The sequence below is a fragment of the Strongylocentrotus purpuratus genome, unplaced genomic scaffold (genome assembly GCF_000002235.5).
Source record: "Strongylocentrotus purpuratus isolate Spur 01 unplaced genomic scaffold, Spur_5.0 spur5_scaffold_8, whole genome shotgun sequence".
Classification (NCBI taxonomy): Eukaryota; Metazoa; Echinodermata; class Echinoidea; order Camarodonta; family Strongylocentrotidae; genus Strongylocentrotus; species Strongylocentrotus purpuratus.
The window spans coordinates 31,054,782-31,080,659 of NW_022145614.1; the positions used below are offsets into that span (position 1 = coordinate 31,054,782).

The following is a 25,878-nucleotide window of genomic DNA, read 5'->3' on the forward strand; positions in this document are numbered from 1 at the left end:
TCATCACCTCCCATTCCTCCTCCCACTGTCTCCATCTCATTATCTCTCCCATCTTATCTTCCTCCTCACCTCTGCTACCACTACCAGTGGAGGTATGCTATCCCTTGCATGGTCTTGACTCACATGTTATGCGTGATTCATCTCAATGCTATTCCGTTCCAACTCTTGGTAAAGTCAGAGCCCTATTATGATGCACTCTGTTTTAGAAGAATAAAGTGGAGGAGAATTCCAAATCAAACCCCCTGATCTTTTTCAGGTTGCATGAATATTTCAAATCTATCTGGTTTTATTTATGTAATGGAACAATGTTACCAAGGATCTAATCCATATTTATTATTATGAGATTTAAATTTAAATGTGCAAGAATCCACAAAATTCAAATTATACTTGGATGGAAAAAACACCTTAACATACCTGTAAAAACTACAAAAATAGGTTGTTGTGGATTTAATCTTAAAGTATTCAAACTTTGGTATTACCATAAGAGACAGGTTCATGGACGAACATCTCTCCATCATCTTCCAACTTGTACAGCTGAGTTGAGGTCTACCATCTTTAGTTTGACGGTGCAAATTATCATCTTACAAATGATGCTCATATGTTTTACTAATCTAGTGTAAGGATTGCTCTGCTTTTAAGATTGAATAGTTTAGGGTCTGTTCTAGGAGACAAGTTAGGTGAAGAAAGATGACTAGAACACAATCAGGTGTAGCTTGTTAGGGCGTAGATAACGAGTTCGTCCATTAAATAACATTCATGCGGCGCTGTGGAATGTCGATGAACCGAATGTTCTGCGAGGTTACAACATTCAAATGACAAGATTCAGATTACAGAGTAATGTGCTCTCCCAAAATAGACGAATGATCAGCCATGTTGTCTCCTGATCATGTTTGGTTTTTCCTCTGTTCTGCACATTTCTCAATTGATGATCCATATTTTATAATTTCTTTTTGTAGAATATGTATACCCAGTTGATTGAAGACATTTGTTAAGCCGTTGTCAACTGAATTCTTTTATTTCCAAAGGCTCCATACAGGGGCAATCCGGTTCCTTCAGGCAATTGGTTATTATTATCATGCAAAAGCTTTCTCTCTCTTTTATCAGAATAAAAAAATTGTTTTCACACATATACCAGATACATTGTCCAATTCTGGACTCATGGCAAGTCATATGATTCTTACATCATATTGATATCAATTAAATACATAATGATAAAATACATAGACAATATATGTTATTATCTTAGATGAAGTTTATATAGGATATGTGTTAATACAAAAAAGGAATACTGGTACTGTGCTTGAGGGGTATTTGTTTAGCATCGTTGAGTAAGATATAAGCAGGTCATCAGTTAGGGAAGTAGGTCGGTCATGACAATGAGTTATCACCGATCCAATCATCTTCTTTAAGGACACCAGTCATCCTCCAAGAAATAAGATTTGTATGCTTGCAGTTAAATTGAACCCCCAAAACTCTTGTTGGCGATTACATGGATAAGCGATCAAAGAGTATGAAATAAAAATGATGTTATTGAGTAGTTCATGTATAATACAAACTTGGTCTTAGTTTCTAAACCTTAGAATACCTTTCCAATTATCATAGATGAGATACACCATGAACCTAGGCTCTATTTCATAAAACTTGGTATCTGTATTTAAACAAGTTGCAACAACTGTTATAAGCTACTGAAATTGTTGCATCCAAAAGACCGGTTTACTAACGTCTCCAAATGTATGGATGTTTTTTTCCTGGGGACCTAGTGGTGAGCTATTCCATTAACCTGTTATTGACAAATGGACTACGATATTACTCGGTGCTATGTTGGGCAAGCTTGGCAAGCTTTCAGGTTGTCAAAAAAACTTTTGTTAAAAAAGTATGTGTAAAATTTGAATATGTTAGTAAGCTGGTTAATATAATATCATTGATGAGATGGCTAGTAACAGGTGTAAATATGTACTCTGGTATGTTGTGATGTCATTACATACCGATGAATCATCTCTCACGCATGTCATTATCTAACTCGGTCTAAGTATACATGCAACCAGTTAGTTACCTGTAGGTGACTGTATTTACTTACTGATACACAAGGAGTACAGTCGGTAGAACAGGTGCATGACCTTGCCTCTCAAGAAGCTAGTAATGTAATAGTTAATGTGATGATACTTAACGTAATATTGATGGCAAGGAAAAAAAGAATGTACAGGAAGATTTAAGTATTGTATATTATCATTATTAAGAAAGAAACTAAAATGTAATATATTTAATTTTATGATAAACCTATGCTTGTTGATCTATTCAATTTCTTGAAAACCTTTTACTTTTTATACACTATACACAATGACGCAAAGTCAGAAAAGGGATGAAATTAGGTAGGAAAAAGTTGATCCTTTAAATAACAGCTATTTTACATTTATATTTAAAGTAGACCTATGAAGGGAATCATCTTGTATAAAATGGATGGTATAGGGGAAAAAAAGATTTTGTCCTTGGGTGAATAAGATTTTGCTACTGAAGGGTGATCTGAATCAATAATGTTACAATATTTGTGTACCAGTTGTCCTATAACAAACTGAAGTTAGATGTTGTAAGTTCACTCACATGAATACTTGTAGTGTACTTGTAGATTTCCACATATATGCCATTCACACAATTTTGGCGTGGTGGTGCTGTACACAAAAAAAAATTGAATCATTGTGTACTCTAAAGGGGTGTGTTTTCCACAATGCATTACTTCTCAAACATACCAATGTTGACAGGATTCTTTCCAAAGAAAAAAAGAAAAGAAATATGTCATCTGATCTTATCCATTTTATTCCTTATAATTCCATGAGAGATCTGGAATTTGAGATTTAGATCATGAGCATATATCAATCGGCACACTATCAGATTTTTAGCTACTTTATGGTTTACTTTATTCTGATACTCTCTGCAAAGTGTTTAGGAGTGTGAGATATTGAATGATTTGTGGTATAAGTCAGGCCCTGTCAGGGTGATACAAAACATGTGTCAGTTTTTGTTAAATATGTATTCAGACTTTGTACAAATACTGGACTGTGCCATTCAGATGTACAGTAATAGATGGCCTGCCACTACTCAAATCATAGACGTAATATGCTCAAATATTGTTGTAGGTTTGATAATCACAATTAACTTTTTTTTGCTGAAGATGTATAGTGAAATTGAAGGTCAGAAATTAAAGACGGAGATTATGAAGGATTGGAATTGCAAAATGTTATGCAGTATAAGATTTATGTACTATTAATTTTAATTATGACAGGTAAAAATTAAACTCTTTCTTCCTCCCTCAAAATAAAAGTAAAAGACAATTATGGTTCATTGTCCTTATGCCATATATCTCCAAAGATATTTCCTTTCATTTTTATGAACATATCTATCCCTAATTTGATGTTATTAAAAATTGTTTCTTGAACAGTGAAAGTTACTAGAAAGCTCTGATTTTCCCTTATATTTCATACATTCCTACACTATGACCTTGGTATACACTCAATATTATTAGTACCCTAAAACGATTACTAGTTATGGAGTATATCTCAAGTTCAAGAGCAACTCACACACAGACAACCTGTTAATCAGGTGACATTGCAAATACCTTAGATTGTTCAAATTGTCAATTTCCAGTTTGCTTTGAAGACAGACTGAAGCAATGTGGATGTGGGGTATTAGGCAGTAGTCTTTAGAACAGACTTCAATGTAAAAAATCAAACAAATAATACTGTGTCTTGCGTCAAGCCTACACCAGCTTCACAATAGTTATGTACAATTCAGTTGAGAGGCTATATACAGAGCAGGGTTTATGTCAGGTACAGTGTAGTCTACAGCCAGGGAAGTTCAGACTCCATGCTTTATGTTGTAAATAATAAGAATATGTGCATGCAAAGTTGCAAACTAATTAAAAAGCAGGAATGCACCTATGGTTTTAATTGAGCATTAGCTTGAAAAAAGAGCTTAATTTGGCACGTGTCTCGACAGGACGGAGTTGCTATGATGCTGTTCATTTCCTCTCACTTAGGAGGGGGTTTCCCCCCTTCTCACCGCTGGTAGACTATTTATGAGGGGCTGTTTTTATGTCTCGCTGCGTCTTCCATTGTATACGCTTGGGCTGGAGCCATTATGAAAGTCAAAGTTCTTTTGATGGTTTTTGCTATTCATTAAAAGAAAATGAAAGCTTTATAATTCTCCATGGAATACATGTGGCTTTTTTGGCTTGAAATAGATGACAGATGATGGAGATAAATAATTGTCAATTATTTTTTTAGTCGCAAAGGGAATAAAGAGTCATACAACTTCTCCTTTTCTTACAGATATCATACTTATTATTTATGAATACTATGTTGTGGTTAACTGTGTGATATTTGCCGCTTAACAATAGAGGAGTTGATAAATTCTTTCTATTATCATTTATTCATTCTAAATAAATGATTAATCGCACCATGTCTCCATGTACATATTTATTATCACTACATTTTATAATTGGATATTCAAATTGAATTGAAGCTCTCAAACTAATTGCCCAAATTGTAAGATAGGATTGATATGTTTAAAAGTTTGGCACCAAGTTCAATTGAGGATATATCTCTCCATGTAAATTTTCCACCACCATACTTATCCATCTGAATAACTTATTTGTGAATTTTGACTTATAAGATATCATCTGTCGAGCTGCAAGGGCACTATCTCTAAGTAAAAGGGTACGAATTATCTATCGCCTTTCTTGCTTGGAACAGACAATATAGTCTATCAAAGCTAGTTTCCAAACATAACTCTCAATTGATGAGCTCTGTTTAATAGAGAAAGTATAATGGACAATGAATACATGCGAATAATTAATCAAGCATTAACAAAAATAAAAAATTATCTTCTCTTTTCAGACTCTGAATGCGATCCCAGACCAGGACTCTTTCTATGACATCACTGATTCCTTAGAGGTCCAGGGTATGGAGAAGGTCACACAGAGGCTGACAGGTCGGTCCGGAACAGATCTAGACCTCATGGAACAGATACGCATCTATGAGGTAAGGCCAGGCCGTAAGAGCTGAAACACTTTGACTCTTAGTGGGTTGTATGGCTTAAGTTTTAAGCGAATAGGTAATAAACATAAAGGTGTATAAGTTGGATGAACATCATCAACATCTTCAACATAAGTGGTGGGTTTAGGGATGCAACCAGTGTGCCCCTGCCCCCTTTAATACCAAAGTTCCCCCCCCCCTAATATTAAGATTTTCCCTCCTTTTACAAAAATCCTGGGTTTTTCCTGACCCAACTCTATTGTCATTATCATCAGTGGCATTTCTTATTTTCATCTGGTATCCATTATCTACATCTAAATTGCTGTTATCTTTATGAACTTCTCCGTCGTCCCTTACATCTTGCTTCATATACCTTCTTTCATCTCTATATAACTCCTTATTGACAGAACCATGTCTCCCATTTCTTTCATATTCTTAACCTACCTGCCCACGTTCTTTGCCCCATCCGATTTTCAGAAATACCCTTCTGGCATCCATCCCATTACCGATATATCTTCTAATTTTCACCTTTATATTATTTTCACATCCCTAATATGGGTAACTGGGCCGACGATTCATACCGCTGACGAAAAGCAGAACATATTGGGATGTTGAATGACTAATGGAATCCAGTTCATTGGCAGTTTGATTTCTTGTCCGTCTATGATTGGTAGTCCGTCTCGTGGGAAGCCAGTGAGGATGGCTTAATTAGAGGAAATGTTGAGACAGAGGTTTCCAAAAACAAGATGCAAGAGATGTTCAGAGGCTTTTGTTTTTAGGATGTGATAAGGAATGTTGCATATACAGCTTCCCATAGACAAAGGTAAAGGCAGTCAATCTCCGTCCATGTTCCCTGCTTTCTTGTACCAGTGATGTGATTGCAAAAGCAGAAAAAGCTGAAGATTTACACCCATTTCTGTTCACTTCAAACGTATTAGATCGGTGTTGAACAATTGTACATAAATTTAGAGATAGATCTTAGAAACAATGGTATACTTTTCGTTCCGAGAATTGGCCTTCTGACAGCTCCGCAAGAGTTGCGTTTTGTCGACACAAGTCATGAGCGAGAAATATTGCCTGGTTAGGAGCCAGAAGGATGCTACCTAATAGCACTAGTTATACATGTAGAGTGAACATGCTTTATGGATCTCAATAGATGATAATATTGTGTCTTTGGAGGTAAAAGGGTGTTAACTATGTGTTACAGTACAGGATCTAAAGCCCTTCTGGCACTAAACAGACAATGTACTTTAACAGAGATAAGACTCTGGAGACTGTCAAGAATTTTTCCAGTAAACTTGATACCCTGTCATAGCTAATTGAAAAAATAATGATAGCTTAACTCGAAAGAACTTTGACATAGGGTTCAATCAGACAAGAAGCGATGTCGGTAGACAAGGTGCAAACAGCTCAAATCGCAGCATATCGTCTGTTTGGAACCTGAAGGGCTTTAACTCATATACTTTAACACAGAGTTGATACCCTTCTGGCTCTAACCGGATGATAGGTTAGAAATCAAGAGCTAGAGCCTTGATGATGGCAGCTTGCGATAACCTCCCTGTGATGCCTACCCAATGAATGTCAGTAAGAAGTTTATCAGCGATATGATGGACATCCTAACAGGCTTCGAGTTACCTGCATACCAGGGGCGCAACCTGGTTTATGATGGGGTGCTGAAATAGACCTCAAGATTATCATCAATCCATCTTGGATATTATGGTCACAACAAACCATAGTCGATTCTGTATCTTCCAGAAGATTGATTTATGGAAGACTATCCTAGAAGATTTGCGTAATGTTCGATTATCATATCTTTTTGAAAATACAATACAGAATGAAAACCCTGTCACTTTGGCAGAAAGACCTACAAAGCTAGCTAGTCAATCAAAGATGGCGATAAATTTAGAAATTGGTTTAACAAGTATTTGAAGTTGCAGTTCATACACAATTTGAAGAATATGTTGTCTGGCTCCAATGTGTAATACAAGGAACTTCTTGGACATTTCGAAATAGAAAGACAGGAACATAGATTAAGAGATACCAAGATCATACAAGTGTAGTTAACAAAAACTGACCAGTTGTAGCTTGAGATAATCAAACATGAGTTCTTAACATTAGTCATGCTTTTTATCAGTCCAGAGACACGTTTAGTAATCTCTGCTCAGTCTGTCGGGCTGTTGTCCTAATTGCAATATTTAATGTCCCTCTCATATCCACGGTTTCGTCATTTATTATTCCTCCACCTTTCACCCTCATCACCGCTCTTCTAAACTCATCCCAGGGGAGCATGGATGTTGATTGTAATGTTAGCCTGTATGTGCACCCCCATTTAATTGGGTCTTCCCCCATGAGGGTTGGTAGCTGGTGACAGGAGAGCCCCTCTTAACCTACAGAACATAGGTCCATGATAGGAGCAAGTTTTGTTTTAAGTAGGGAGAGGGTTAAGTTGTCCTGATATTATTGTTTGTAAGTTCCTTCCTAAATGAGCCAGAATGTTAGTGGATATCTTGCTGTCCAGTCTAAGCTGATGTGGAGATGAGGTCAAGGAGTTTAATGACCTCCAAAAGTCGTTTGTGAAGCTGGAGGTGAGAGAAAATTATTCGCACCCCCCTACCTCGCCCCTCGATCTCCATCTCCCTGTGTCTCTCTCCCTTTCTTACTTCTCCCTACCTCTCTTTCTCTCCCTCTCTCTCTCTCTCCCCTTCTCTCTCCCCTTCTCTCTCCCATGTCCTTGTAGCCCTTCTGAATTATCATTCTCTGTTTTTGTTTCTGTACATATCCAATCATTAAAAGCAAAACAAAAACAAATAAACAAGCAAACAAATAAACAGCACACTAACAAGCAATACAATCTTATTGTGATCATAACATGCGTGAAATTTCCTACAAGGAACATTAAAGGACAGTGCAACATACATCATGAAAACACGTTTTGAAATATAATTTATTATTCTCTAAATTTCATTTGAGTTATCTCTTATTTACTGACTAAATTCAGTTAGTTTCTGTCGTGGGACTTTGGGTTTGGGGTCAGGTCAGCCAAGACAGATGTTGTGTCAAGTTGCATCAGGGATGGGTGTAGATTTCATTTCATAATTCCCCAGAACAACTTTTACATTGGTTGTGATAGAAGGGAACAATTCTGCTTCATACCATTCCTTGACGTAAATACAAATCAAACAGGTCTATACATTCTTGTCCGTTCTCCATGATGTTTGAGGCGAAATCTAAAAGGTCTTAAAGCCCCACTGCACTACTTATAGCTACTTGCGCCCTCTATATAGAAAACAGTGCTTAATTGGTGCTTGTTGGTCCCCCATGATCCCCTTTTTCTCATGTTAATTGAGAGCTGATTTGATGAGATAACCACCTATCAGTGACCTTGCAGGGAGGTCTAATCCTCCTAGGCTAAACTAGTGCAGACAGGATTTAAATGTTAGAAGAAGCCTTTTTATGATAGAACATGACATTTATTAATATATCACTGTAAATATCAATTTCTTGAAACAAATCAAAAGCCATTTATTTCCTTTTATCTGTTAAGTAGAGCAGAGCAGATAAATCTGATGGCGAAAGGAAATGGCAGTATATCAACTTACCTAAGTGTATTTGATTCATCGCGCACAAGTCTGTTTGATCTCTGAAAGTAGTTTTTATGCTATTTTTACTGTGACCTTTTGTATAGAATGTCTTGCAAGGCGGCAAGTAAGAGTGTTTGGGGAATTTGTTCTTAAATTACAAGTTTGTGTGTTTTGTATTCTTGATAAGTGTTTCAAAGAGTTAAAGGCCATCACCTTCAGTTAAGCTACTACAACTAGACTGATAATTTATTACATCAACTCATTTATTATGAAATTTTTCTTATTGGATGGCCTACATTATTTCATGAGTAGTTAGAATAGACACATGAGTAATTGAATTAGTTTTTGTGCAGATTGTATGAATAGAATAGTTGTCTGACAAAAAAAATTAGCATGAACATTTAAGGTTTCTCAATAAGTGCAATCACCAACATAAATAGCAAACAATATATAGATAAAATCAAGAAATGAAAACTACTACAACAACAACAGCAGCAGCAGCAACAACAACAAACAACAACAATAAATAGAAAATAACCACAAAGTTATCTATCTTAATTAAATTCAATTACTATTCTTTGCTAATTCTTCTACCACTTTGATTTTCCCTGAGGAAACTGCAAGACTTACCCCTTGGCAATGGTGACCAATTGTACAAAAGAATTGTACACAAAAGAGATGTACGCAAAGAGATGTATAAATAAATAGATATTGTGTAACACATTTGTTATCACCATTGTATGCTGATGTTTGGAATGTGAGGTCCTAGATAAAGTTTCTAGTTGACCTTTCATATTTACATACAATACCTGATGAAAAAGTGTTTATTATCTGTATGGAGCCAGAAGGCCTTGAACTATATGTAACTGTATATGAGTTAATGCCATGGCTACAAACTTATATATTGTTGGATAATTTACATTGAATACACGCATCAAATTACATTTTAGCCTGCCAGGCTGCTTTGCCAGAAAATTCATTTCCTTTGTAGTTTGTACTGTGAGGTGAATCTACTGAACTTTACAATACCATGTTGTATTAGCAACACAACAAATAGACAGGGCCTTTAATAAAGAGATTAGCTCCTAACCCCCCCCCCCCCCAACAAAAACAAACAAACAAACAATATATAAATATATTAATAATAATAATAATGGGATAATGATTTAATCTAGGAGTATGTATTCCAATCTTGTGATTTTGTTTCTGTCCACTTTAACAAATATAATACATTTTGAACATTAATCATAACATGATGCATGATGTTAGGGGGAGGGGGAAGGGTCAATAACTGGTTACTTGTTTTGGGGGTAGCATTAAATTGATATTGTTTACAAATTTCATGACTGTTCCCCCCATTTTTGTGACAACTCTAGTTTGCTCTCAAGCATGAAGATGGTGAAGAGGACATCCCAATGCAGCAGAAGCAGAGCTTACGCAAGGCACGGCGGAGTATGGACCCGTCTGCCACCGACCGTAAGAGCATGAGGTCACTCCGAACCACGCCTGAATGGGGTAATGATGTCAACAAGAGGGTGTCTCTGGATCCTAAGCTGGGCAGTACGCTGGAGGAGCAGCTATCATCAAGCAGCGGGAACGAGGACGGGCTCACTGCGCAGAGACGGAGAAGGGAAAGGTAAGGAGGATGGAAGGAGGAATCCAACGTTCAATCCATTGACACTTGTTCTAGGCTTTCTTTTTGGACAAAAGATAAAGGGTTGGGTTCTAACATGAAGCAACCGGTAACTTCAAACTTCAAATCATTGAGAAGCTAGAATGAGGAGGGTCTCTCTCTGTATAGACATGGAGAAGGGAAATTCAAGGGTCCAGAAAGGAGGGACCCAACATTAAATCCAGTAATATTTGTTTCAAGCTATGCAGGGTTAGGGCTTGGGTCAAGATTAGGTTCTAACATGGTTTTAGGTCAGTTTTCATCGCGGAGCAGGAATGAGGAGGGACTCGCTGTGCAGAGAAAGAGAAGGGAAATATATGGTTCAGGAGCATTAAACAACAAATGCCCTCATGGTAAATGCTTCACCATAAATTTCTTATACTAACTGTGTTCTGAATTGAAACCCAGCGCACAGAACCCAGATCGGAGTGCGTATGGGTGTGTCAAGTAGTCTACTCACAAGTTGCTTTTGTGTTGATTGAGACTGTATAATAAACTTGCAATATCTCTAAAGTGGAACCTGTATTATTCAGAGAAAAATAGTTTTGGGTGATGGGTGTACTTAATCAATTTCATTTTGGCTTTACTCTGTTTGAGGATTGAGCTGTGATTGAGCTCCACTCCCTTGTATACATCCATGTATCCATGTATACTGATGATGTCATAAGGTTGTCCAGGTAAAGCTCCAATATCAAAAGACTTAGGGGACACCATTTGTCTAGATCTAGTTCCTTGTTTGTTAAATGTACATATGACAAATGAATTTGTCATCTAGTTTTATCCTGGTGGATTTTTGACAATGAAATATATTTTCAATGAATATTTTCATGAGACGGAGATGACCAGTTTGTTATGAAAATCTGATATTGCTTCCACAGAATTCAATTTAGGAAAATGTTATTGTGTCACAATATCTTTCCTTTGCAGAAGAGGAGATTTGTCTCTTCAAGAAAGATTTGTTGAGAATTTATTCTGTGATTTGGACTTTGTGGGGCTCTCTTTCAATTACTTGTAAAAGTGAATAGCAGCTCATTCAATCTAATTACAGAAAGAAAAGAATATGACAGTATTTGTGAAGAAATCAGTGAATGCAGACTGTAGTAAAATTTTAATTCCTTTTGAAAGATTTTTTGAGCTTGGAATGTTTGGGCTTCTTCCAGTAAGAAAAAACATATTGATTCTGCTGTCCATTTTAGTTTTTGGCTCAGTTGTTAGTGCAGTGGCTTTGGAACCAGGAGGCCCTGGGTTCAAAACCTAGTCTGTACATTGATGCCATTTCGTAAGGCATCGTTTCCATCAAGAACCTTGTCCTTTAGATAGGACTTGATGCTTGAGATACTCTTGACCTGTTGAAAACTGAGCACAAAATGACAGGGGCTTGAGTCTTAGAAAATGTGTGTCATACCAAAATCAAATTTATTAAACCGTCAAAGACAAAATTGAGTTTCCATGGATTGAGAAATAACCCCAAACAAGGAAATTCAAGAAGCTTTTCAAACTATTTTTAAAGACAAGATTTGAAGTACTTTCATCAGATTAGATACCACTTAAATAATGACGCTCACCTTGATTTAAGTACTACATGTATGTGTACTTGCATTGATTTAGAACAATCTGTCAGGTCAGCCTTTTGTGATGTTGTTCGTTTAGCTCTTTGAGGAAATACCTTCTGAAGATGCGTTACAGTTTGTTTAGATGTGGGAATCAGTGCTAATGGACATAGTGGAAGAATATCAAAGACATTTCACCGTTCAGTGATGAATGTCTGTCCTCTTTTCTAGTAATGGTTTAATCTTAAGCTGAAAGAAGTGATTTCGTTATTGGAATACAACTCCTGATTGGACTTCATTTGAAGATAGGAAATATGATTGCATCAGTGATGAATTTCTGTGTGTTGTTAACCTATCTGAGATGGCAGCACAGAGAAGGACTACCTATTGGAAATGATGGATGTAGACTTCATGTGCACTATTCTTATTTCTGTGGTCGTGGACTGTGTTGAGGAATAATACCTGGAATATGAAGTTATGAGAATGTTTTTCATTTGTCTGTCTTTGGATATCTACTTTGGATTAACATAATCCCTACAATATTGGATTGGTTTTCATGCCTGATCTCCAGTGAGAGAGGGAGAGATGGAGAAGAGGTCTAGAATGTGGAATTGGTGGAGGGCTCTGCTGAGATTGATCAGGAGGTGAACATCAATTGAGAAAGATGGAAATTAAAGATCAAAGGACAATATGAGGGGGGAGGGAGAAGGGAGAGAGGTGAGGGAGGAAGAAATGGGGAGGGGGAGAGGGTGAGGGAGGGAAAGAGGGGTGAAGGGGTGAGAGATAGAGAAGAGGTCTAGACCCTCGCAGTGGAATTGGTGGAGGGCTCTGCTGAGATTGATCAGGAGGTGAACATCAATTGAGATAGATGGAAATTAAAGATCAACGGACAATATGAGGGGGGATGGAGGGAGGGAGGGAAGGGTGAGGGAGAGAGATAGGAGGGTGAGGAAGGGAGAGAGAGGGTGAGGGAGGGAGAGAGTGTGAGGGAGGGAGAGAGGGGATGAAGGAAGGAGAAATGGGTGAGGGAGGGACAGAGGGTGAGGAAGGGGGAGAGAAGATATAACCATCACACTCTCTTATGTCAAAGAAAGAAGATTCCTCTGCATAACTACCACTGAATCAGTGCTCACCAGTTAATTGTGCAACTTTTCACTTTTAACCTAACCCCTTATTCTATTGTAAGGCTCACTCCATACCTGCAAAATCATAACAAATATGGTATAATTTTAAAGAGGAATAAATGCTCATTCTAATGAAAATAATAAAAACAATGATTATGCCATGATAAAAGAGCTATAATCGATCCAACTTATATTTTCCAATTTTTTTCTTTCCCATGTTTAGGCTTATTTGTGAGAGTTGTACCCACAGTGGACCTTGACCAAATCTGACACATTTGAAAAGCATCTTAAATGCCAAGGATCACCTATATGGGTTGAATATTTGATTAACTGTCTCACATTTCTTGCTACCTTTCAGGAGGAGAGGGGTTGGCAGTTCAGTACGAGACAATGATGAAGGGACCACACCCAACTCATCACAGAACGGTAACGGAAACGATGATACGATGATGACGTTAGAAGAACGGAGGCAAAGATTACGAGAGAGAAGAGACAATGCTAATAACTCAGACAGCACTGCTAGTACTCCTAGTGGTAAGTCTTATGGGACGTATGCATAGCATGTTTTAGGACTCGAATGAGAAGAGAGAGAAGAGGGATTTATTACACAGGGAACAACAAAGCGAAAAAGAGACTGTGAGACAGAGAGATGGAGAGACTGAGAGAGAGAGAAAAAGAGAGTTTGTGTGTCAATATTATTATATTTCAGGTTTTCACATGATAAAGAAGGAGGAGGACTGGGCAGCTGAATATTTGTGGTAAGTGTGGCAGCAAGATGTTTGTGTAATCTGGACCAGATGGAGAAACGTCATCCATTTCAACATGTCAACCTGCAACGGAATATCAAGAGTTGTTGCCAAGTCAGTTCCAGAATGAATTGTAATGCTAATGAGCAACTTTTTTTAAAACCATTTAGATACCTGAAATGTAAAAGGCAAATTTATGATTATTATGAAATGGTGAAAATAAGTGATGTATATAAATATCTGTAGAGAGATTTGTAATGGGTTTTGTAGCTGCCGCATGAAGTCAGCAAACTTTTTGCTTGAAACACATTATTTATGTTTCTACGTATGTGTGTATAGCAATGGTGTAATAAGGATGAATTGAAAATCCTTGCTGTAAACATTTTTTTTTTCTTCCAGCAAGCAATATATATATACAAAAACAGCATGTGCAACATGTTGCTTTGTGTTAAACAACACTGGCTGCATAATGTGAAGCACTTATAGCCGAAAGGCTTTATACCTTGTCTATGCTGTTGTAAATCTTTTCAGTAGCTGTCCATGTTCATTTAGGTTAAAGAAATAAATTGTAATTATCCCCAACATTCTAATTAGAAGATCTTATCACACAAAAATGATTACATTGCTTAAATTTTAACTAATTCCATTATGTGATTCTTTACAATGAATCTGCTTCTCTATTTGGAAAACATATTTTTTCTAGGGTGAAAGAATTCACAGGTTTCATTAATTCCAGCAATAACCTAGATTCCAGTGTGTATATGATTGTGGGAAAGGTTGCATAACCCATGTTTGCAGATTACCGTTAAAAGGTGATAATATCCTTTGACTTCTGGCAGGGATATCCTGTCACTTGCAGAATCCTGTCTAATTACCGCAATTAAACAGATTACAGAGGAAATCACTCAGATTACACAGTTATTCTTACAATACAGGCACCCACTCATTAGCAGTGGTTTTTCTCACGTAAGATTTTCAGGTCATCCCAAACCTCATTATAGGTAATGTGAATTTGTGCGAAATGAAATCCTTGAAAGCTCTTATGGGATATATCATTTGTTCAAAGTATTAAAGAAGTCATATCATTCTGGCTCCATACAGGCAATTAGGTATTAGACAAGAGTTTACCCCAAATGTTTGCCCCTCTTAAAAGCCAATGGTTTTCATAATTTTGAATTTCTAGCTATTTTTTGAGACTTATCAAGGTTGAGAGAACATATTCTGTTTATTTAAAGTTCAGGAACAATTCCACTGTAACAGAAGATATCGTGATCAGATCAATTCTAAAAAGTTTACTACGCTTATGATTCTTCATATATCCAGGTGTTTTAGAGTGCACTCTTTAGGAGTTGTTCTTTAACCCTCAAAGGTTTATTTAATAATTTTCCAATTAAGGAATTCATTTTTATTACCCCTTCAATGTTACCTTAATTATGGGTTACTGGAAGAAGGGAGCCCAGACACATTTGATGTTGTCTTTGTAGCAACATACCATGTTGTATGGCAAACAAGGGAAACCCCAGGCTGAGGGAATTTAGGCTATAAACAAGTCCTTCCGGAAGAATTTATAGAGAGACGTGTCATGTCAAAGCCATTTCCAAAGACACATTCATCGGCTCTTCCTGTGAACAAATCACAACGGATCTAGTCTGTCTGTGTTTTGTGTGCTTGACATTTGTTACCAGCTATGTTCTTCTCAAAGTCTCGGCTCAACCTCTAATTTGTACCTTGTCACGTCTTGTGGCTCTTGTGAAATAGGTTTCTCTCTTTCATCTTCTCTTCTTTCCTTCTTACATTGTAATCTAGTATCTCAGTCTTTACTTTTGTCTCTACAAATCTCTCCCTGTAATTCTTTTTTTCTTCCCTTCTCCTATCCTCCTTTTCCTTCTCTCATTTTAATTCTGTCACTGCTCCAGCTTTTATCTTATGCTTCATTTATAATATCCTTTCTCTATTTTTCTCTTGTCTGTCTCTCTCTGTTCTTCTCTGTTTTTATACTATATCTCTCTATACCTCCATCTTTATCTCTCTATCTCCTATCTCTGTCTTTCCTTGTCCTGATCCATCTCTTTCTCATTTCTTCTCTCTATCACTTTATATTTTCTTGCGATAATGATTCATCCTTCTTTTTTCACCTTCTTCCCCTCTTCTTTATTTTGTCTCTCCTTTTAATCTTCTTATATCTCTTGCTTTTCAAACTCTACTTTTATCTGTCAAGTCACGTCTTCAGGCCTTTTCTGTGTCATCTTGTATTGTTTATTGAATTTTACCAGTTGTTTTCTATGTAATCAAATAAGAATTAGAGTAAGGAAGTCAGGTTTATACCATTATTCCTGCTATTCTGTTTTTTCTCAACACTTTGTGATTCATGAATTGTCACAGCTTTATCTCATTCAGAAAGAAGATCCAAACATCTTTGCCTTCATGAGAAAAATGTGTTTGGCAGCTGTGATGAGATATGAAATATATGCAGTAATTATCTGTGTCTGGTAGAACTGGGTTTTTCTGTGTTATTTACAGGATATGTGTTTTATATGTTTGTTATCTGTCAAATGATGAAAAAGGAAAATCATTCCATGAATTGCATTCTAAGAAACCACATGTTTAGTCAGTGAGTGATTTGGGTGTTTTTTGGTCTTAAGAGTTAGTTGAATCATGTAAAACAGAGAAACATAAGTTTCTTAATTATTTACTCATCTTGACATATTCAAGGTGTATCAAGACGAACTATCATTAAGATTCAGAGATTTAACCATTCCTTCATTGTAGGTGATCAGACTGCAGCACCCAAAAAGCGACACAAGTTATCCATCCGAGCCATTGTAAAAGAAGAGAGTACGGCCGATATCCTCAGCGCTTCCTCCCCTCAAACCCCCCAATCAGGTATAAAGACTGCCCCACCCTACCCCACCCCTGCAAGTGCCCCACCCCTCTCCATCCCTCCCCTGATGTTTAAGATATGGACCCCATACTTTCATGTTTCAGAAACCTCATGTTTGTTTTTACTACCATAATGTCTTGAATCCATCATGTTGAGAAATTCAGTCAATCTACATGTAGCTATCATTCATAGTTAATTTCACTGATGACATTGTAATTGACATGTCCTTATGTATTTCACACTAATAACTTTCATTTTGTTCATTCTTTTTTAAAATGCACATCAAAATCTACATGAATGCATGCAGTTGTTCAACACTTGAATTTACCAGGGAGTCTACAACTCTCATCCTTATTCACCAGAGAAAATGAATAACAGGATGTAGTTTCAGATCATCTGATTTTCATTGAAATCGGGACTACCATTCATAATATTTAGATTGTCTAACTGTCTGTCTGTCTGTATGTACATGTATGTTACTAACCAAGCACATGTGTCAGTCTACAGAGTCTAGACTTGTTTTGTAAGATCACAAAAACTATCTTTAACTTTCAATATGATTCCCTTCTGTCAAAACTGACAGCAGATATTTTAATGTTTGACTGACATCACAAACTAATATCCAAGTTTCTTGTTTTTTACAGATGAGCATGCGATTTTCAAGTCTGAGTCTTTCAAGTCCTGAATGTTTAAATAACTGTTGTGTGATTACCCATTTTGCAACAACCAGCCAGTCGATGTTTGATAACGTTTTTATGAATTAATAATTTTTTTCATTTCTGCTTATCGGGTTATTGTTCTTGATAACCATTTCTTTTTAAATTTTTGTATCAATGTGAAAACTCTTTCTTTTCTTAAAGTCTTAGGATGAATCCATAAAAGATAAAACATTTCTTTTCCCCTTGATATAAATTTAAGGTATGAAACGATTGCCATATAATACATCATTTCTGTTTGTTTACAGCAAGCGTTTATACTACAAGCACCAATTAAATTTCAAAGAACAGCAAATCAATGCTTTATCATGTGTGTGTTTACGGCATGATATATGTCTATTTCTTGATCATTTAATCCTGGAGTTTGCTTCACTTTGTCTTGCCTTCACCTAATCATCAGCATGATTTGGCTTTTTGGCTTTTTATGGTGTAATGTGCATCGATTCGTTAGGTGTTTCACGTCTGTCTCCATTTTATAGAACTCCCTTCTGATGCAGTTATTTATCAAAGTGTTACACAGTGATGTGTTTATGGTTACATTGTTGAGGATGTGAAAAGTGATGTTCAATTCTAGATGTATTTATATCACTGTATCACTATTCTTCAAAACTGCTCTTCTTGACAGTATTTTCTTTCTTTCTCTGAGCACTGTTTATTGAGATGATTGTGTTGAAGATGAACATGCATTCTGTTCTTCTCAAAGTTTGATGGTGATTCAAACTTTGTTACGTTTCAAAACTTGAATTAGATCACCATTCACAATATGGTCACCAAAGTTGATTAAGTTTGGATAGATTGAAAAGGAAATTAATAATATCGTCCCTATTTTCACGAAGTGACGGTAGTGAGGAAAATTGTAACGCAAAGTGTATGCGATTTTCATTCACTACCGTCACTTCGTGAAAATATGGACGATATATACAATTTTGTTTAAATTAAGCAGCTTGGCATCTTAAAAAAAGCTATTAATTTTAGGAGTAGATTATGAAGTCATTTAGAATTAGTATATTTGATTATGTTTCCTTTGTTTTGTATCTCTGTGACCCTAATTGTTAAAACCAAAGATCCTCTTAGAAATGACAAGAGTCAATCATCAGATTCTTCGGCCAGCAAGTCGTCATCTCGCAGTAAGTCAGGCGTGCTGTGTGATTGTGATCTTGTATTTATAGTAGACCTTTGCTCTTATCTGATATGTAAGAATGTGAGATATTTACAAAAAAACTTCTTTTCTTATGAACAATGGACTGAGGATGAATTAAAACACATGCATTCGAACTTGATGTATATGTAACTTAAGAAGTTTAATTGGAATGCTAATTGTTACATGTTCTGTAATAATATATATAAATCTAGATTGGAGAAGTCCATGTTCCATAAGGAAACTAACAACCAAATATTAGCCATTAATAATGCAATAATGCTATACCATAACATTAAAGGAATGATTTCACACTTTGTATTAAATTTGCAAACTTAACACATTACTTTGGGGTTTATTATACATACTTAGAGTTTATCTGTTCACTCTTGTATAATCAAATTTCTCTATGAATGTTGATAAGGGATATTATTTGCATAAAGCTGGTATCTATCAAAAAAAACTTTTTGCTTTGATTTGAATAACTCTGTTATTTCCTATAATTCTTTTAGGAGCAATATATTGTATGAATAGTATAAATGCTATTTGAATGAAATGATTGGGAAAAATATACAAGCATGGTAGCATTGCATTATGCACAAAATAGTCTTAAATCCTTTACAAACTGCATCCATGAGCATGTTTTAGGAAATATTCGAAACCAAAAAGTTATTAAAATGCTGCTCGGAGGTTGATTTTTTTCTTCAACGATCGAATGAGTGATCTGAATTAGGAGGGTTTGTTTAGATTAAGATTTACTGAAGGCATTATTATTATTTATTTTATTTGTTTTATTTGAAATGAATTTGTTGCCCAGATGACAACAATGCTAGTGATGCTTGCGAGTTTGTAATGCTTGGACCAAGGTCACCATCTGTCGCCTTGGCAACAAGTCCAACAGATGGCCACGCCTCCAAGCCATCTTGGTCGCCCGATGACCAGCATATTACCCAGAATGCAGTAGAGCACGTAGAGAGCATGGAAGGGGAGAATCAGGAAGAGGGAAATGTGCGCCAGAAATGTGATCCTGGTAGTTGTCATGGCAACAAAGAAAGTGATGAAGATACTCACAAAGAGGACAGCTTTGATGATGATCATGAAAGGTTGAAAACTTTTCATGAAGAGGAGGAAGCTGATCTTAAAGAGAAATCATGTCGTGATGAGGATGAAGTTCCTCATCCTCCTCACGAAGTCGAAGATGATAAAGAAGATGATAAAGAAGATGATGATAAAGATGATGAAAAGGTTAATGATGGAGACGATGATGAAGATGGTAATGGAGATGATGAAACTCAAGACCAAAATATTGATGGAGAGAAGGAGAGTGAAAATGAAGATGCAGAAGACGATGTGGAGGAAGATGAAGCCACACCGGAAGATGATTGTTGCCATGACAACACAGAGGATGACAATTCTGGTGGAGGTATTGAATGTGTGTTCATGTGGTATACAGGACTTTGGAATTGGACCTCAAAGGCTGGTCAAAATGCAGTCTTTTACAAATCGCTAAAACTTGGATTATTTTCTGGTATCTTTCCAGAGCAATGATAACACCAAATCCAGAAATGTACTTACCGTACATAAAGTAATGAAAGAACAATATGACTATCATATTTGAATTATGGGGAATGGTTTGATTTGTTTTTGCTTGAACCATACTCAATTTTTGTTTTAAAGAAAACAAAACAAGTGAAAGTATAGATGTATATAAATTGATATTCCTGTGTCCTGTTATCATGCATGGTGTGTTTAATGAAGATCTATACACCTGTATGTCTCACCCGTTCCTAGGAGTAATGACAGTGCTTACCAGTTGTGATGAAGTCTGAAACTAACATGACATTGTTTTTTATTGAATCATATCCAGAAATATTTATAAAAAGAAAACAATAACTCAAAGTATTGATGTATACATATTGTTATCCTGGCAGATGAGATGCATGCTCACAAAAATTCATAATTTTGAAGAGTATACATGTATATCAATATTGGGGAGAACTTTAAAAAGAAAGACTAACATAAAATAACTCAAAAGAAATGACATCTTACTAAAACTTTGATGATTAGGTTCTTTGGATAGATATGAAAGCATGACATACACCTAACGAGTCTATACAGTATGATTCTAGCTAATTATCTAGATAATATGTTTTAATAGTACATACCGTACTTGGTTAGTACATACTAAGCAGAAATAACATATTTTGAATAACAGATAGTTTATTTAAGATGTACTAGTAGCAAAGTCTGTAAAAGTCTGCTGTGAATTTTCAATGTAATTTGAATGTTTAGAGCATTCAGCATTATGTCTGCTCGCTTCTTTGATGATGTTACTCTGTAGTACTAGCATGGATTGTAGCTTGGTGTGATCAATCACTATACAGAGAATGGAAGCATGTTTTGCCGTGATACCTTCACACCACTACCACGCCCAAGTTTCATTCCAACATGATATTCATCTTCCATTCCATCCTTGTACCTCAAGATCGTCTCAGACCGGTGGTGAAGGTAGAGGGAGGCAAAGAGAACGGAGAGGAGGAGAAGAACTATGGTACCTGGCCCTCTCCAGCTAGGAGAAGGAAACAGTACGAGAGGAAGGCACAACATTCACCACAGAAGAAGAGAGAGGAGAAGGAGGAGGATGGGGATGACGTCATGGCGTTACTTCGAGGAGGGTTGTCATCAGGGATGAAAAATGAAGAGACAAACTCCAGAAGATCTGTTGAGAATGAGGATGAACAGAATCAGGCAGTTGTGGTAACAAGGACTCCTAAGGCAACTAAATCTGAAGAGACAAAGGAACCTGATGTTCCGAAGAAGGCATCCGATAGACAAAAAGAAACGGAGGATGTTGCAAAGAAGAGCGCTGAGGAGAAAACGGCTGGGAAGAGGAAGGAGGACACAGATAGCGTGACTATCAAGAGACCAACAAATGAAGAGATGGTTGATGCTGCAAAGGATGTGAAGGTGAAGAGTGGAGAGATAAAGGATGAGACCAAAGCGGAGAAGGGTAATGGTTCTAAAGAAGGGTCATCTAAGAAGCCTGTTGAGAGACGGAGAAGTTTCAAGGCCATGGTGAGCATTACAACGGAGGAAGAAAAGATCGTGGAGGAAACCAACAACATCAAACCAGATCAAACAAGTGAGAAGTCTTCCATAGAACCACAGAAGGAAGAGAAGCAGACAGACATTGTAAAAGACCAAAAAGAAGACGAGTCAAAGCTTAATGGCGAGATTGAAAAGAAGAATAAGTTGAATGAGGAGGAGAATAAAACGAAAGAGCATGAGAATGATAAGATTCAGAATGGAAGCCTCAAGGGTAGAGGGAAGGGAAGACCGCAGAGAACTGCAAAGAATAAAATCTTTGCAAATGAGGGAGATGACCTGATGACTCTGTTAACAGGAGGCATGTCATTACCAAGGAACTTCAAGACCAAAGATCACAAGCACACATGTAACGGAGAACACAAGAAAAATGGAACGATTGAACAAAAGAATGGAAAGATTGAACAAAAGAATGGAAAGGGAGTAGATAAGAAGCAGGGGAAAGATGAACCTGATTTCGGCACCTGGCCCAGAAAGAAGAAAAAGAACGTTGAAGAGAAGAAGATTGATAAAGAGGAAGACATCATGGCTTTCTTAAAAGGTGGTCTGGATGCAACGAACAATGAAGAAGAGGAAGAAGTCGAGGAGGAAGAAGAGGAAGAAGAAGAAGAAGAAGTAAAGGGACACATCTGTGAATTCTGTGGGCAGAACCTTGATGAGATGGATGATGAAGAGGAAGAAGAAGGTGAGAACGTGGAAGAGGAGGAAGAGGAGGAGGAAAAAGAAGAAGAGGAAGAGGAAGAAGACAAGAACAAGGACGAGTACTCTACAAAATGTGAGGAGACCCTTGAAGAAGTTGACAAGGAACCGGAGCTGTTCCGTCGTCACACCCAGAAGGACACCAACATGGATGATCTACTGATGATCCTCAAGAGTGGTAGTCAGAGCGGACCACCACCAGAAGATGAGGATGATGAGGATGATGATGATGAGGAGGATGATGAGGGAGATGAGATGTCCACTTCTGAAGAGGAAGTCACAGTCAAGGAGAAAGTCACAGTCAAGGAGAAACCCACGAGTGAGTTCTTGTTTTAAACCGCAAATTGGAACAGTTCTTGATGCAATAATGCTACAAGCCCCAGCTTAGATTATTTCGTAGAATATGGAAAAACCCCAGGTAATTGAAAATGGCTAGCCAAAGCGCAAACCAACCAAAATCTTGTAAAAAAATAATTAATTTGATTCATCATGATGCATTTCCCCACTCATTTTCCTTCCATTCAAAATATAGCCATATTTATCCAATGATGCCAGTATCACCCAAAAATCATGTTGCATATTAAAATGACACTGATATCAAAAGTGTTATTCAAGCATGTTTGAACCTGTCCAAATCACATATGAATGATGTCAATTTGGTCGTCATTTATCAAATATTTCATCTAAGCATGGCTATAATAAGCTGACCCCAATATTCATACATTATACCCATATAATTGCTCTATATTCATTTAAGAAACTCATGTATCCTGCTTGAAGTTTGAAAGTGTACAAGATGCAAGTTTCATGACGTGATGATTTGTCTCCATCTCTTAAAGTTTTTTTAATTTTCCTTTTTCTTTTCTTGTTTTCCTCAAGGTTTGTGGGGAATGTCCAGTGAGAATATTAATTGTAAGTTTTTTTCTTTCATCAAATTGCTTTCTTTTTTTGTTGAGCAAAAGTGCATTAATGTGATACTACTTGGGTGATTTTATAAAAGGATGTCAGATAAAATTATTGTTACTGTACTTTTATCATTTGCATATTTGTTAGTAATCACCTTGAATCACATTCATTATAAGATCAGAGTACAATAAAGACTGTTGTGAATTGAGTTACTGTTCAATCCAGTTTGTTATTTAAAACTTGAATGATTTGTTTCAATACATACTGTAGTAGAGCATATTTTCTGCTTTATTTTCTGTTATTTTCCTTCTTTATCTTTTTAGCTTTCTGTCATAAAATACTTTGCTCATAATTTCTTCCTTTCTTTCCTACTTTTAGCTAATTCATCTTCTACTCTCTATGGTGATACTAGTGCTGATAGTAAGTTCTACATGTTGTCACCCCAAGTGTCATTTTGATCTCTTATCTCAGTTTGGAATTAAAGAAAATGTTAATCATCTTCAAGAGAAATAGATTTGTACAAAGTATGCTTATTTCATGATATATGATTGAGTCATTTATTAATGAAAATGTTTTGAAAAATACTATTTTATTGTGAATCTTCCTGTGATATATGCATTATATGGATGCCAAACTTGGTCTGCCACTCTGTCTGTTTATTGACAATATATTCTGTTCACCTGTTCCCTTGTTCGGCACAAGAATTGCAATATTTGTCTCCTCTTGTATGCAATATATGTGACTGAGCAGTACCACATGTAATTATGATAATTATGACTAGCACTCTTCTTGTTAAGGATTTGTGAATGTCCCTTTCCCATTATGTCTGTACTCTTGAATATTGTGTATAAAGCAACCACTTACAAAACACACACCACTTCGACTGGATGTTATGTAATATGACACATTATGTGCACCATCTCCTTGTAAGTCACCACCCTCACGACTGTACCCCCTAAAACCCCTTTCTAGAATGGGCTCGTCTGGCTAACCCTGAACCCATCTTGCGGAGGACAAATTGGGGTCTGCTGCCCTCGTCATGTGAGTTACGGAGCAGGTTGCCGTAGTGTGGTTCTGCCTGATTTCTGTGTAGCCTTGTTTTGCAGTTTTCATGGATTTTGCAACCAAATAATCAAGTGTTCTAGTGAAGTTATAGTCTCTTTGTTGTCTGTTTTTTGTGATTTAGGAGTACGTCAAAAGCGGTGCTTTAGATTCATATCTGACGGTAGCTGAAGAGATTCATATAGATTGTTCAATCACTAGATGACAAAGATTTGGCTTGCAGTTGTTGTTTGAGTATTTAAATGCATGGGTTTGATGAATTTAGCAATCTTCATGTAGTAATTTGTTCCATTTACATCAGTTTACAGAGCAGTACAGATGTGTTGACGCAGATTGACCGATTACATACTCATCAAGTCAAAATAAACAGTGCAGAAACAGGGACATCATCAATTATTTGTTGCCGTCATTTGTGTATTGTTGCTGTGTTAAATTCTTAGATTGTTGCAGAATGTGTTTTGATTCAGATTCTTCAAAAAAGATGAGCAAATTATTATGTTGATCTTCGCATTTTTCTTAATTGACATATATATATTTGTTACTTCTTTCATATTGCAGTGTATGGTTAGTATCTATTCAGTGCATGATTTTCTTCAGATTTTGTGAAGTGAATGCTTTTTATAGCCGTGTCAGAAACCTTCTAGCATTCTAGAGAGTTGTCTGTTCTGTTTTCAATTCTTCTCTATCAACTACAATATAGAGATTCCCATGTTGAAGTGAATACTAATGCAGTTTCAAAGAGTGAATTTGAAATGGAGCAAATTTAAGTTTTAATCAGACAATGTTTATCTGGAATTGATAGAACAAAAATGTAATTACATTTGTATAAATAGGCCTACATTTATAATGTTGTAATGAATATTTGTGTTGGCTACTTACTCAAAATTCTAGAACCAATACATGTATGTTTATGTACATGTTGGTTCAGGGAGAGATGGAGTCGATAGCATTTGGCCTATTGCTATAAAAAAAGTGAGAATTGTTTTATCAAATTGGTTATAATTGGACAATAGGTCATTACCGAGTGGACCTTTCAATCTCGACCTTGCTTCAACAATCATTCTTTTTTCTTTTCCCACTCCAAAACAACTCCACACCATTCCTATCCTATCAACCCCTGTGTTGTACCTCTATCATGTGTTCCGCAATCCCAACTCGATTGGTATAATCCTACCTTCCTCTGTAACAAACTATCATCCTCTCTCATACCTCCTTCCTGTTGCACTCCCATCGTCCATTGTCAATACTTACCTTCCCGGAACAGGGATCCCATACTGCCCAGCGGAGCTCGCCAGCTCCCCTTATGCCACCCTCCCCAGGCAGAAGCACCCTGTGACCACCAGGAGCTCTTCTGTTACCTCCAAGCCCCCTACAGGGGTAACCTCTACGCCCCCATCTACCTCTTACTCCTCCTCCACCGCCCCTCGCTCCAGCTCTTCAACTAGAGATCGGGGTACGGAGAGGAGTTATGGGACAGAGAGTTCTTCGTCCAGAGACAGGGGTTCTGAGAAGAGTTATACCGATAGGAGGACAGAGAGGGTGACAGAGAGGGCGACAGATAGGGACAAATACAGATCCAGTTCACCCAGCGGTAGGGGTGCTTGCTGTGTCCACTCTGATTTTCTAGATGATAAAGATAGATGCATCTAATGTATTTTAAACAATTATTGC

The 25,878-nt window shown here is 36.8% G+C and overlaps 1 protein-coding gene across 4 annotated transcripts in view; it reads left to right on the plus strand.

Moving 5' to 3' along the window:
* The window catches only part of LOC587533 (FH1/FH2 domain-containing protein 3), a 138,707-nt gene that overhangs the window by 68,780 nt on the left and 44,049 nt on the right, over nt 1-25,878 (plus strand). For all 4 annotated transcript variants that reach the window (XM_030975740.1, XM_030975741.1, XM_030975742.1 and 1 more), the window contains exons 9-18: nt 4,890-5,033; nt 9,985-10,244; nt 13,313-13,488; nt 16,470-16,583; nt 18,362-18,424; nt 20,921-22,558; nt 23,119-23,151; nt 23,524-23,565; nt 24,118-24,186; nt 25,472-25,798. In XM_030975740.1, coding sequence (XP_030831600.1) covers nt 4,890-5,033; nt 9,985-10,244; nt 13,313-13,488; nt 16,470-16,583; nt 18,362-18,424; nt 20,921-22,558; nt 23,119-23,151; nt 23,524-23,565; nt 24,118-24,186; nt 25,472-25,798 — 2,866 coding nt within the window. The remainder of the gene's footprint in view (nt 1-4,889; nt 5,034-9,984; nt 10,245-13,312; nt 13,489-16,469; nt 16,584-18,361; nt 18,425-20,920; nt 22,559-23,118; nt 23,152-23,523; nt 23,566-24,117; nt 24,187-25,471; nt 25,799-25,878) is intronic.